This window comes from Phoenix dactylifera, chromosome 4, assembly GCF_009389715.1.
Source record: "Phoenix dactylifera cultivar Barhee BC4 chromosome 4, palm_55x_up_171113_PBpolish2nd_filt_p, whole genome shotgun sequence".
Taxonomy (NCBI): Eukaryota; Viridiplantae; Streptophyta; class Magnoliopsida; order Arecales; family Arecaceae; genus Phoenix; species Phoenix dactylifera.
The window spans coordinates 19,190,805-19,203,660 of NC_052395.1; the positions used below are offsets into that span (position 1 = coordinate 19,190,805).

General features: G+C 41.0%; 1 protein-coding gene across 1 annotated transcript; it reads right to left on the bottom strand.

Moving 5' to 3' along the window:
- Nucleotides 1-5,326: 5,326 nt before the first annotated feature.
- On the bottom strand, nucleotides 5,327-12,243 carry LOC103713934 (probable protein phosphatase 2C 64). Its single transcript, XM_008800984.4, has 5 exons — nucleotides 11,614-12,243; nucleotides 11,113-11,475; nucleotides 10,894-11,014; nucleotides 10,564-10,787; nucleotides 5,327-5,998 (listed from the first exon to the last, which is right to left on the bottom strand). Exons 1-5 carry the CDS (start codon nucleotides 11,872-11,874, stop codon nucleotides 5,543-5,545), a joined length of 1,425 nt encoding a protein of 474 aa, XP_008799206.1. The 5' UTR covers nucleotides 11,875-12,243; the 3' UTR covers nucleotides 5,327-5,542.
- Nucleotides 12,244-12,856: the final 613 nt, after the last annotated feature.

The window sequence follows — 12,856 nt, forward strand, 5'->3', positions numbered from 1 at the left end:
CTTCCGTACCAGTCCCTCACACCATCGTCCCTCTCTTGGGACAATCAGATCACAGACCCTAAGCCCTTGTAGCCTGTCCGTATTCACCATCGTCAGCACCCGACTGATAGGAAACTCCGTCATCCAACTATCCTCAAGAGCATCAATGGAACGACCATCGCCTACCGCTCATCTAATCGCAAGCAGCACTAAAGGAGCTCTAGCGCAAATCTCCCTCCAGATGGGTGAATGATGACGACGTGCGCGGGTACGAATCAGTAGGCTTCCATACTTGGCCCTCATCAAAGAGGACCACATACTATCAAGCTCCAACAGTACTCTGGCTGCATGTCACATCACCGAAGCCTCCCGTCTCACCATCAATGAAGTCATCCCCAAACCGCCCTGCCTGATCGGCTGACATATTACCTCCTACGCCATCAAATGAATACTACCTCTATCACCATGTCTTCCCCATATGAAATCCCTTATAAGCCTCTCAAATGATCTTAACAAAGCCACAGGGAGAATAGAGTTAGACAGAAGGTATATCGGAATGGAATTCAAAACTGACCGTGCCAGAGTGACCCGTCCATCATAGAGAGAGAATGCATCTGCCACCCCTCCAACCTATGTTTGAAGCTAGTCACTAGTGAGAGGCAATCCCCGCTGCGTAACCGTCATCCGGTGATCGGAACTCCCAGATATCTCAGACTGCTCTCCTGCTGCCTCACCCCCAAAATCTCCATAATAGCTGCCTTCACCTGTAGTTTAGTCTTCGGGCTAAAGTGGATCGTTAATTTTGCTAAGTTGATTCGTTGTCCAGAAGCAGCACAATAGGCACTAAGTATTGATCTAATAATCTGGGCAGCTTGCCTGGTTGCCTGGGGCAGGAGCAAACTATCATTTGCACATAGGTGGGATATCAGCCTGACCCCCTGCACCGGTCTATAAGCCTCCAGCCGCTGAGAATCCACCGCACCCCGCAATGCCCTGGAAAGAGAGTCAGCACAAAGAATAAAGAGCAGAGGAGATAAATGGTGCCACCCTTTGGAGAGCTAGTTTCTTTTCTTCTTGAAGAACAGGCATGTACTTTCAAATTTGCTGGCCTCCATTTCTCTGCGTTCAATTTATTACCCGATGTTCACCGGTTACTTAGATCACTCGGTAAGTTCACCACCGGTACGCCCCCTGTGGTGCTTACATGAAGCATCCTTATTGGTTATGTCAAAAAGTAAAAAAAGAAAATACGACACGTTGCTTTGCAGAATTAGCAAATTGACTTCATTTACTTGGAGAATCCAACACAAATCACAATGAGGACTTGTTTGATACTCAGGAGAAGAAGAGGGAAAAATGGAATGTTTGGGAAAAATGGAGCCATGCCTTGTATTTGGTTAGAGTTTTTGCCTTGTATTTGGTTAGAGTTTTTGAAAGAAAGATGGGAAAGTAGCTTTCTAATGAAAATAAGATTTTCATATTTTGAGAAAAAATCCATCTAGGATATGGTAAAGTCTAATTCCCACTGGCTGAAAATTGGTATAATTTTTTTTTTTCAAAAGTGCTCTTGAGCTTTTAGATAGAATGGGATATGGTTTTTCCCTTTAATAAGATAACAGATATTTTACATAATTTTTTTATAAAACTAGATACTTAACTAAATATAAGTCACTCTTAAATATGCCACTTTTTTATTGTCAATCAAACATGCAAAAACCGCTTTCCTAAGTATCATATACCTAAGCATCCACTTTTCAGAAAATATATTTCAGTAAGAAAAAATTATTCTGGCGAACCAAACAAATTCTAAACTCGTATCTTGGTTGACGAAGATCTTGCATTGGCATAAGAACAAGATCGTGATATATATGTGACATACTATATGACTATCAAAAATGATATCAACAGTTGGTCACACTTCATAAGGCACATGATATATATGAAGAAGTATTAACAAAGAATATGTTGGATCAAATAAGGTTACGAGTGAATTTCAGCAGCACTGGTGTTTCATGACTCAGAATATAATCTATCATGATATTGATTCAAGTGCACATCAATAATGGAATTCTCAGGAAGCGTGTTGTGTACTAGATCTTTGTTTTTTTTGATAAAATTAATTTGTTCCATGCGATGGTTTAATTGCACAGTGTCTCTTTCTGTCATACTGAAAGATTGGAAAATGACATGGGGAATTCTCATAAGTTTAATTTTATCATTACATTACAAGGTTGGAGGACATTGCATGTAAGTGGGGAGCATAAAGCCATGAGCAAGCTTGATTTTCCATTTCAAGAGATAGGTTCAACTCCCAAATACTTTGTTGCCGGCCAATCAAGGCCTCATCTTCATGGTTTCTTGTTTTAATTAATCCTGACAATTACAGTGACCAATTTCTTCATTAATTTCGATAGAACTCTCATGGTTTTTACGACCATTTTCATCAGAAAAAGAAAATGTGAATTTTGATCAATACATTGAATTCTAATTGGTTTAAATCTGGATATTGTGTTGGATTTTCAGTGTCTCTGCAGATCAGGATTTATATTATTGCGTCATTCAAGTAGTTGAACATTTCATGAATCTCCCTTACTCCACACAGGTTACTCCGAAAAATGAGCTCTATTGCCATACAAAGCAACTAAAATTTAGCTCTTAGCTCTTAGCTCTTAGCCGAATGACCACCATGAGAAGTGAGCAATTGGTGCAATCTTAGCAAGAACTGAAGCATTTTGAAATTAGCAATATAAGCTAATCCTACAGCTGTGTTCAGCTTTATCATTATATATCGACCATGGTACGCTGTATCGTCCAAATAGGACAGTACGGAACATACCGCATCGTACCGATATGGATGGCATATCGAGTACCATCTATCAGTAACGATACTTAATATGCCAAAAATATTTCATACCATACCGTACCGATACTATGCTAGTATGGCACCAGTACGGAGTCCGATACTGAGACTGTGAACCTTGATATTGACATATCTAGTTTCCAGCAATCGCTGTGTGGCTGATTTAAGGGACCCAGCGTGCTTCACTGAGTTATTAAAATTAAGGCCTTTTAATGGAATCCGATCTCAATGCGGGCTTTCCAAGTGAATCGTTTTTGTATAGCAAGAAAGTGGTGAAGCTTGCTTGAGCCCACCATGCATCAACAGCCTCGTCCACAGAAGTCCTTCCGCAGGCTGGATTGGGTTGCCAGAACCTAAGAAGTATAGTGAAGCAATTCTGGACTGTACGTAAGCTACAGTTGTCTCACATAATCACCTGCCTGGTGAGTTGCCCCTCGAATTGAAGAATTTCATGTGCTCAGACTGGAGTCACCTCCTGTTCTTTTGCACTTCAATTGTAGGCTCCAAAGCTGTTTACCGCCTTCCGAACTATGAAACCATCCTGGGTTAATTACTTTTCACAACTTGACCAGTGATCCATTGATTTAGTTACTAGACTGTAACAGGCATTATGGATCCTTTTTTTTTCCTTTTTTTTTGGAAATAATTGGAAAGAGGCCAGGAAACGTGGGGCCGGCCGGATTTGGCCGCCGTGGTATTGAAACATATTAATTGGAAGGGGAGAAGGTGGGCGCATGCTTGCAGCGTTTGTCTTGCCGGCCGGTTGTTTCTGAGCAGGGCACCGAGCAATTCTTTCGTGCAGGAGGGCCAACGTGTCGACTCCACTTGGTTCTCCACGTCGCTGAATTTCTCAACCGGATATCGCCTAACTTGATCTTGATTCTTTTTTAGTTTGTCGGGCTGGATTGGGTCGAAATCTATCCCCGGTTTGTACTTATGGCTGGGCGTAGGATTATCCCCAATCTTAAATTCAATTAACTACGATGTAAACGCATAAGCATTTGGCCGGGAACTGTAAATTTTAGCTCTGCATTTGGCCGAGATAAAGAATATACAGGTAAATATATGATGAATTACTACATTCTTATGTTCTGTTAACCAATCCAGATGAAAATTACTTCTCAACCCGGACGTCAGAATATTTGTTCGCGGTTTGCTGTTTCGGTTTGGTGGGTCCAGCAGGCAGGATCCTCGATATGTAGGCACACTTGCGGAAATAGACCAACTCAAAATAGTCATAAGGTTTCAATTGAACCTAATCTCTTAAACGGATAGGAAGGAGAATGCTCTACCGCTCTACAAAATTTCAAAAAAAAAAGAACAGAAAAGTCATAGAAAAACTAAGGGTGCCATGTTATGAATTTTAAACTAACTAGATTATTCTTCTCTGATCTCACCATAGGAAAAAAATATCTTTTCTAAAAGTCTACACAAAAAAAAAAAAAAATCTAAATTACCTTCTTTGATTAGAAATTTAACTTATCCAAATCTCTTTTTTCAGTACTGAGTTTCCTATAGTCAAAAAGATTCATGGATTAACAAAATAAATTAATACGTATTATTTTAAAATAAAAATATGTTTTATATGAAAAGTTATGTTATTGCGTAATCCAAGTTTCAATGTACGAGGGTGGACCTGGCAACACAAACCTTGAGCCAGATGAATCTGTTCAAAAGCTTTAAAACCTATGCATGATACTTCCGTTTTAGCAAAATAAAAAAAAATAAAAAAAAAACTTTAAAACCTGGTCCTCATGTTTTTAGGGCATTGCCCTAATCAACCTTAAAGCAATAAGACTTGGCCAAATTATGGGACCTTATTTGTTCTTATTATCGATCCAAAACCTTGTTTAAAGGCATCATCTTGTTATGGACTTGGGTACCGCTCCAGTCCGCATGGGAAGGGCCTTATTTTTTTTTTTTTTTGGTAAATGAGAAAGGGCCTTACTCGACAATTTGTGGGTCGCATACGTTGATCTTTTTGCCAGTCATAGATAATAACTTTTATGTTAAAAAACAAAAGGATTTTCCTCTGGCTTCTAGATTTGTGCAAGACATATGATGACTCTCGTACATGCACATCAATATATTTTAAGAAATGTTTCCCTTTTTTAAGTCCCGTTTTTTACAAGACTCTTTTTGTTATGAAAACATTAGGAATGTTTTGTTGAAGCTCATCATAGCACCTGCATCCATTGCTTGTTACCTTATATAGGTGAAAAATATTTACAGTCTGAAAAGCGGTAACTACTCCAGAATTTACGCAAATTTGATGTCATTCGTAGACCGGCAGGCAGCTAAAAGTTCGACGGCAGCTGCATCGCACGGCATGAGGATGAGGTTGAGCTGGAAGGGATGGTCGGCCACTAAAACTGGTGACCAGCCCAACGAATGCGACGCATACCGTCCGATCCAGGTACATCGAAGGCCACTCAATAAAGTAGTGGTTTTGGAGACTAGTCGTACCCTGGGAACAGTTTCCTTGACTTGGTTCGTCTAGTGGTAAGAATCACACGAACAGCAACAAAAGTTTCGCCAGCCTTACACAGGTTTAACGTTTTCCATGAACTAAGTTGGACGACGAGGTTCAAGCAAAACCTCTGCACTGCCAGGTGATTGTGCAAATGTACAACTCACTCCACATGAGGAAACTACCATTGCATGGCAATGGATCAAACAGAACTATGAGATTCTCAACAAGCATCACACAGTCACCTTCTCATCGGAAAATCTTGGAAGCTGAACGAGCGAGTTGACTCGTGTCACTCCTTCCAGGCCTGACCAACTCTGGTCGTCCGCCGTGCTATCTGCCCTGTTTTCATCGACCGCGACAGACATTCTTGCGTTTCCTGCTGATCTTACCGTGAAATTTCGATCCAAGGTGGGTTCTTGGTTGCGTGCTGCGTTTGATTCGTCTGTGGACTCCTCATGGCTGCAGTAGGCCACGCTACATGTGCTATTCTCCTCAGATTCGGGCTCAGGATCCATTTTTCCATCCAAATATAGGCAAACCACTGCACAGTCATCCATTTTCGAAGTAGGGTATTTAAGCTTCCATTCCCGAGCAGCAGCTTCAACCAGGAACTTTGCAGCTGATGATCGAGTTGGAGATGAGGATACAATATCCACAACTTCTTGGTTGCTGAGCACATCCCAAACCTGCAACGTCCACACTTAGAACTGGTCTAGTGGATAACCGTATCTGGGATTTAACAATGCATATTATTGTATCATACCTTTCATCTGGTAAAAAGAAAAAAAAGAGCTTTAAAAAAAAGTATTTAGAGATCAAAGTGCTTGAACAACAGTGAAGAACAATTTTTATCACCTCCATGACAAACTTACAGAAATTACAAGACGCAAGAGGCTCATCTCCTTCATGATCAGGGTCAATTATAACCTCTGAACATATCCTAAAAAGTGGGGCAAAGAGCAGTCAACGCAAGAGCTGTAGAGACATCAATTCATCTGGCTTCCTAATATTTTCATATCCAAGCCTATATAGACATTGCTTCTTTTTAACTGAGATAAACTCAACCATGTCCAATAGAACACTTGTTAGATAGAATAGCATTATGTAATACTTTTCCACTCATCATGATTCTAATCACTACTTCATTTGTCACAAATTCATATATAGCTATCAGAGAAGCGATCTGCATTTTTCTTCAATTATTCGTCATGTACTAATATAAGATTAGTGCGCATTCTTTGCTTGAAGAAACTATGGCATGAGCCAAATGCATAACCAAGAATTTATCTTCAAAAAAAAAAACAAAAGGAAAACAAATGCAAGTATTAGTAGTGCTAAAAGCAATTATGACACTAGAAATTTGCAGATCTGAGTATGTAAAGTTTGGCATGATCAACACTACACTAGGCAGGTAAATCACTCTTCCGCAAGTCTTCTCCACTGTCACAGTTCTAAGATGTCAAGTCAGCCACTCTGCTTTATTGACAAAAACAAATATCCATTCTTTATGTATCAAAACTATAATGGAAGATTACATAGCAAGACAAATAAAAAGGCAACAAAGCATAATTATTAGAAAATAATGCACCAAGGAGTGGCAATCAGTGTTAACCGGACAGTCACGTCCAGCTCCAAAAATCTATGTTGGATGTGCATCCCAATCATATAGGTATTTGATACTTAGTTATTTATGATGTTCTTTGGTAGTAGCCACTTCTAAAGATAGGAAGAAAGTTAAACTTTTTCAACAATGAGTTTAATCTTCTATTTTGATATTACGAGTAGTTGTTCTTTTTCGAGATTTGTTAAGGATGCAGATATTAAAACAATTTTGCAAAATATAGTTTTGCTAATATCCTTAAATTAATTGGAAAGTTTGGATAAGAAACATGTATACTGAAAGATCTTTACGAATATTATCTTTTAATATTTTCTTTCTTAGTGTTTAAACAGATAGTGCTTAAGAAAATAAATATATAATTCAGTTAAATTTATATGTTATCCTATGCATTCTCGTTTTCCTCTTGCCGAGCCAAATACTTGAATATGTATCCAAATCCAATTCTCGTATCTATGTCCATGAAACACCATAGTAATAGTGTTATGAAAAAAGCATGATAGACAGTAACAAGGAGAGAGTCACTGGTTCCCTAGAGAAAGACGCATGGAAAACCTGGGAAAGATGTGTGTTATCAACCTTTCAGAGAAATAAAATTGGAGTCTAAAATTTCTACATTATATTTTTCTCTCCTCTTAACAGATCTTGTTTTAAAAAATGAGATGCAATTAATATTTTGGCATATAGTTAGTAGGGTTCTTCCTGTTTAGAACTTGCATTGTTCTTGAGCAAATGTATCACTAACTCAGTATCTTCTCATTTTACTAGCTGAGAACAAAACTTCTATATGAGTCAACAGATGCCCTCCTCCCACCCTCCCTCTTTTATCTCTACTTTGTTCTTCAAAATGCACATCTCTGTTTAAGACCAATAGGATCTCAAGCGTCTTTACTCTTGCATATCATGGGACTCTGACTCACTATTAGTGCATTTTCTCCAAATACGTATTCTCAAGAATGTGAATTTTAGGCCTGGTTTGAGTAAAATAAGCACACCTAACAATCTCCTAATAACTTTTGCTGTAGATAAATAGATATTTGCACTAATCCCAAATTGTTAGACTATAACCTTTGACTGTAATAAGCAGCAAATTTAGTTAAAAAGGGTTACTGTAGAAAAAGGTTCCTTGACAGATTAGAGTACATTCTCATGATGGATAACATAGCCAATATTTTAGTATTAGAGATGAAGCTCGCTATATTGGCCCGCCATGTTTTAAAGCTATCATGCCTATTTCTGATACTAGGAGTCGCACAGAATGTGTATCCTGCAGCCTAGCAAACCCTGTTCTAGTGCATCTGCCAAATAGCAATGCTAATTCTTACAATGCATCACATGATGCAAACAGTAGCTAACATAGATGACTAAATACATTTCTTAGATCCTAGTCACAGTGAAGCTACTTGGTTAGTTAAACCTTCACATTCCTACCGAAAATTTAAAAATCAATGATCATTTCAGAACAAGAATCCTTTCACTGCTAAACAACATAGAGACAATTTAGCAGAGCTTCTAATTAATGCAATTTGGTGGATAATATCAACAAGTATGCAAAGAGACCTGTGTACATCAGTGTACATCATTGAACAAAGCACGGATTTGATCAGTCACATGACTTTGACACACAATCATAACAAGAGAAAAATAGTCCACTGGTGTGGGCAAGATTATGAGACCTTTTATGTCATCAATAATTAGATAATAAGAGGGTTCAAAGCTTCATTAAATATAAGGCTTCGGCGAAAAATCTAAACAATCCAGATAAAATCATAGAAGTAAAGCAACTACAAAACAGGGAAAAAACAAACAATGACGACACTGAATGCAGCAATAGCAGAATATTGCCTCTAGCTTTTAGTAAATATGAATTTTTGCATGGTGCAGCCATACCACTAGGCTAAAAGGATCCAATAGAGCCCCCCTTTTTTCAAAATATCCTCAATCTATAGATTCAATGTTATGGTATTATACCCCCTTTCGGCCTCCGGCCTCGTCCCCCTCGGGAGGAGTTGTTTGTTTAAGTGATCAAACCTAAGAAACTACCCTATAAACTATTCTGTCAATCAACAATTCACTCAAAGCCATGGTTAAGATAGCGGAAGTTCATGCGACCACCCCACATTCTCCCTGCATAAGGGCCTCTTCTCCAGACTCTAAGCTTATATTCTAATGAAAGCTAAAGAAAAAGGAAAGGGAAAGAGAGGGTGAAGAGAAGAAAGTTGATGGCACGCTTGCTGCTGTTGTTCACTCCCTTGGCCACTTTATCCACATGATGTTCTCGATATTTGAACCTACATGAAGTAGATCCCTAACTAGAGAGAGAAAGAGATGGTCTTTCTTTGCTTGGAGTTGGATGTAGTTCAGTGTGCTACAAAGGGACAGGTTGATAAGCTGAGCACTATGGCTAGGAGAAGGGTTAGGGTAAAATGTGGTGGTAAAGCATTCCTTGAATCAAGTAACCCATGCTCTTTCAACTTCTACATATGGGTATTTTTCTCTCAATTCAATGTCCTAACAAATGAGGATACTTTGGCAATGGCTTCTTACTGTCACCAGATGCATCCAAAGGAGCACAATCCTTGTTGGGCATCCGTTCAAAGAGTATGTGGTATCAAAGCATAATAATGAGGCCCACACTTCACTGTCAAAATAGTTTCCATTTCTTATGATATGGAAATTTAAGCTGATCTCTGAAGAAGTTTCATGAAAAACAGGGCTCTATGGAATTTATAGAGACGTCTTTTGATCCTGTTAATTTATTTGAACCAAACAACTAGAATATGTTTATATCTAACACGTATCCCTTAGAATTGGCTATTGCCCTTCCAAGCTCATCTATTCTTCCTGTCCCACCAGGTTTCAAAAAACAATTCTTTGAAAGGAAAAATAAGAATGGCAAGAAGATGAGGAACATACAGCCGCATTGTCTCAACATGGCTCTCGTCATATCCTATTTGGCCATCGGTTTCAACATAACTCTTCTACATCCAATCAACCGTCAAGACTAGACCACAACAAATAATCTTTATATCCCAATGATTTCAATGTGCTACTAATGATGGATTGATACTATCAGTGGCTGAATGCATTCCATTATGATATTTCATGCTCAAGTTAATTAATAAATGGTGTGCATGCATGCCAGCAATCCAAGCAGTGAGCACCACATCTAATGCTATTATTGTTTAGACATACAAACAGGTGAATGACAGTTAAGCAATCAAGTTGAAACAGAAGGGAATAGTCAAACGTTGGTTTAAGGCTATATGTTTCTCCAACTTGAACTTCAAGTGCTTACAAGATATTGGCATTTGTAACCTTGAAGTTTACAGGAATGCTAAATTTACTAAAAAGAAAGTTCAGAGAGATATGCGGATCAAAGAGAATAATGCTGTGTTGCCATTAACTAGCAATGCAACTCTGAGGCTTTTTATATATATAGTTAGAGCATGTATGCTTGAGCATATGTCGACAATTGAATGCTTCCGAACCGAAGAGATCAGTGCCATAATAAAAAGTTCATATTTTTCTGCAAGAATTAATAGTTTGTCCATGATGTTGGCATTCAATAAAGATTAAACAAGAATGACAGAATGTGAATGCTGATCTGCAAAGGCGACAGAGGCAACTCACGCCGTCAGATGCGAGAACAACGAACTGGGCCCCTTCTGTAAGCATCCAGTGGAAGAACTCTGGCACCGAGATCACTCCATAATCCTTCAGACAGAAGTCCCCAAAAGCTCTAGCCATCGCCAACCCAGGAGCATCATCAAACGGCAGCCACACTCTCGGCACCTCGGGCTCATCCTGCAGCGCAAACACCCTGCCCCTGCACCGTTTGATCCGCTCCGCTTCTCCTGCGGCAGAGAGAACAGCAGCAAGCAAATGTTGGCACACAATATAGTCCAACATGATTCAATTCAATCAAGAAGAGGAACTGGATGGAAGAAATGGATTTCGTACTTGGAAGATCGGGCTTGAGGTCGACGGTCAATTGCACCGCGACCATGGAACCGCTGCTGTCATCCTTGGACCCCAAGACTGCACGGGAATCGCCTATGTTGCCCATATAAAGCTTCGAGCCCTAAACATACAAATCCAAGAACCTCGATGGATCAGAAAGGAGGGAGGGGAGGTGGGGTTGTAGAAGGTTATGATGGGGGAGGTTAAAGCAGAGCGCACCAGCTTGAACAGGATTACAGCAGTGCTACCGCTGCAGAAGCAATCAAGGGTGGGGTGGGAACGGAGCTCCTTGTCCATGGCCTTGTACGACTTCACGAACGCCTCCCTCCAGGCCGAGAGCGACGCCGCCTCCTCTTCTTCCACGTTTTCCTTCTCCGCCTCCGCCTCGCCGGGGGAAGCTAGAGGGGCGCGCGACCTGCCGAGGCATCCAAGGCCAGTGCGACGGGCGCCGCCGCCAGGAAGGGGAAGAGACGAGAGGAGCTTAAGGGGGAGAGCATCCCTGACTTTGCGCGCCACGAGGTGGCCATACGGGCCGTGGCCGTCGAACACCCCGCAGAGGACGCCGCCTTCCACGCCGAAATCCTTGATCGATGATTCAATCAATCAATGGTACTTACAAAAAAAAAAAACAAAAAACCAAAAAAAAAAAAAGAACAAAGATAGAAAGGGGAAAAGAAGGGAAGGATTAACAGAGGTGAGGCTTTGCTCCTTGTTTCTTACTTCCCAGAGGATCATAGCGTCCTGGTTGATGCCCTTGCGGCCCTGCTGAGTGTAGATGGAGGAGGTGCTGCTCCTGCCCTCGTTCGAGAAGATCCGCCCCGGAACCAGATGCAGATCCTCCTCCCCCGGCAACTTCGACCCATTGCTCTTCCCTTCTCTTCGGGTGCCGTTCCCCCTCCCCCTCCTCTTCCTGGAGGCGGCGGCGGCGGCGTTACTGGTGCCGCTCGTGGCGGTCGCGACGGTGGTTTGGCAGTTTCCCATCAGGAGCCCCACAACGCTACCACATCTAACAGCAGCCCCGCAAACCAGCCGACGAAAGAATAGGAAAAGAGAAAGACCCTTCTTCCCCTCTCCTCCCCGCTAAATAATAAGGAAAGGAAAAAAGAAAAAAAAACAGAAAAAAAAAAAGAGGCGAGAAAAGGAATGGGGGTTTGTATGCCCAAAAAAAAAAAGGAATGAGGGAAAGAGAGGGGAAGCAGCAGAAGGGCCGCACAGGAGAAGAGACGACTCTGGGGATAGAGCGATGGGAACAAAACGGAGGCGCATGGAGAAGAAAACATGAACAAGTCTGGCAGCGACAACACCAACAACAACTACACGTCAAAACCAACGGAAAAGTGAGGGCGAGCGAGAGAATCATCTGACGAGACGACTTTTCACACAAACGGAGCAGGAAGGGCGGATGCTGTTACTCTTTACCATAAAGAAAAAAAAAAAAAAGAACAGAAGCTAGCCGGATCCCACTCGAGGGCGAAGAAGAAACATTAAAAATAAATAAATTAAAAAAAAAAAGGAAACGAGAGCGAGATGTCGTTGGCCCGTGGGAAGACGGCAAACCGCCACTCACGAAAAGTAGGATTGGCGTGAAGGCGTAGACCACAGCGGTGTCCTGTTTCTTTCTTTCCTTTATTTTAAAATCTTTCTCTCCCTGTTTTTTTTCCTCCTTCCCTCTCGTGACCAGCCGGACTGGCCATCCATCCAGGGATCAAATTGACCGACGATCCTTTTTAGCATTTAATAAATCTCTGCTGCAACTGCCGCAGCCTTAAAAGTAGTCCAGAAAAGCATTAATACATAACTTTCTAAAAGCAGGGTTGGACCATCTTTCCAACAGAGAAAGGACCGGATCAGAAAGAACGAACGAACGGAACGCCACGGACTGGACGAAGTGGCAGAAAGGAAAGAACATGGTCTGAACGTTGACCATACTTCCAACTCAGAAAGAAGAGGCAACGAATGAGGA

Coding starts and splice junctions, on each gene's coding strand:
- LOC103713934 (XM_008800984.4), bottom strand. CDS start 11,874: ATGGGAAACTGCCAAACCACCGTCGCGACCGCCACGAGCGGCACCAGT. Junction 11,015..11,112: donor CTGTAATCCTGTTCAAGCTG/GTGCGCTCTGCT, acceptor TTGTATGTTTAG/GGCTCGAAGCTTTATATGGG. Junction 5,999..10,563: donor TTGTTCTCGCATCTGACGGC/GTGAGTTGCCTC, acceptor TGGACGTTGCAG/GTTTGGGATGTGCTCAGCAA.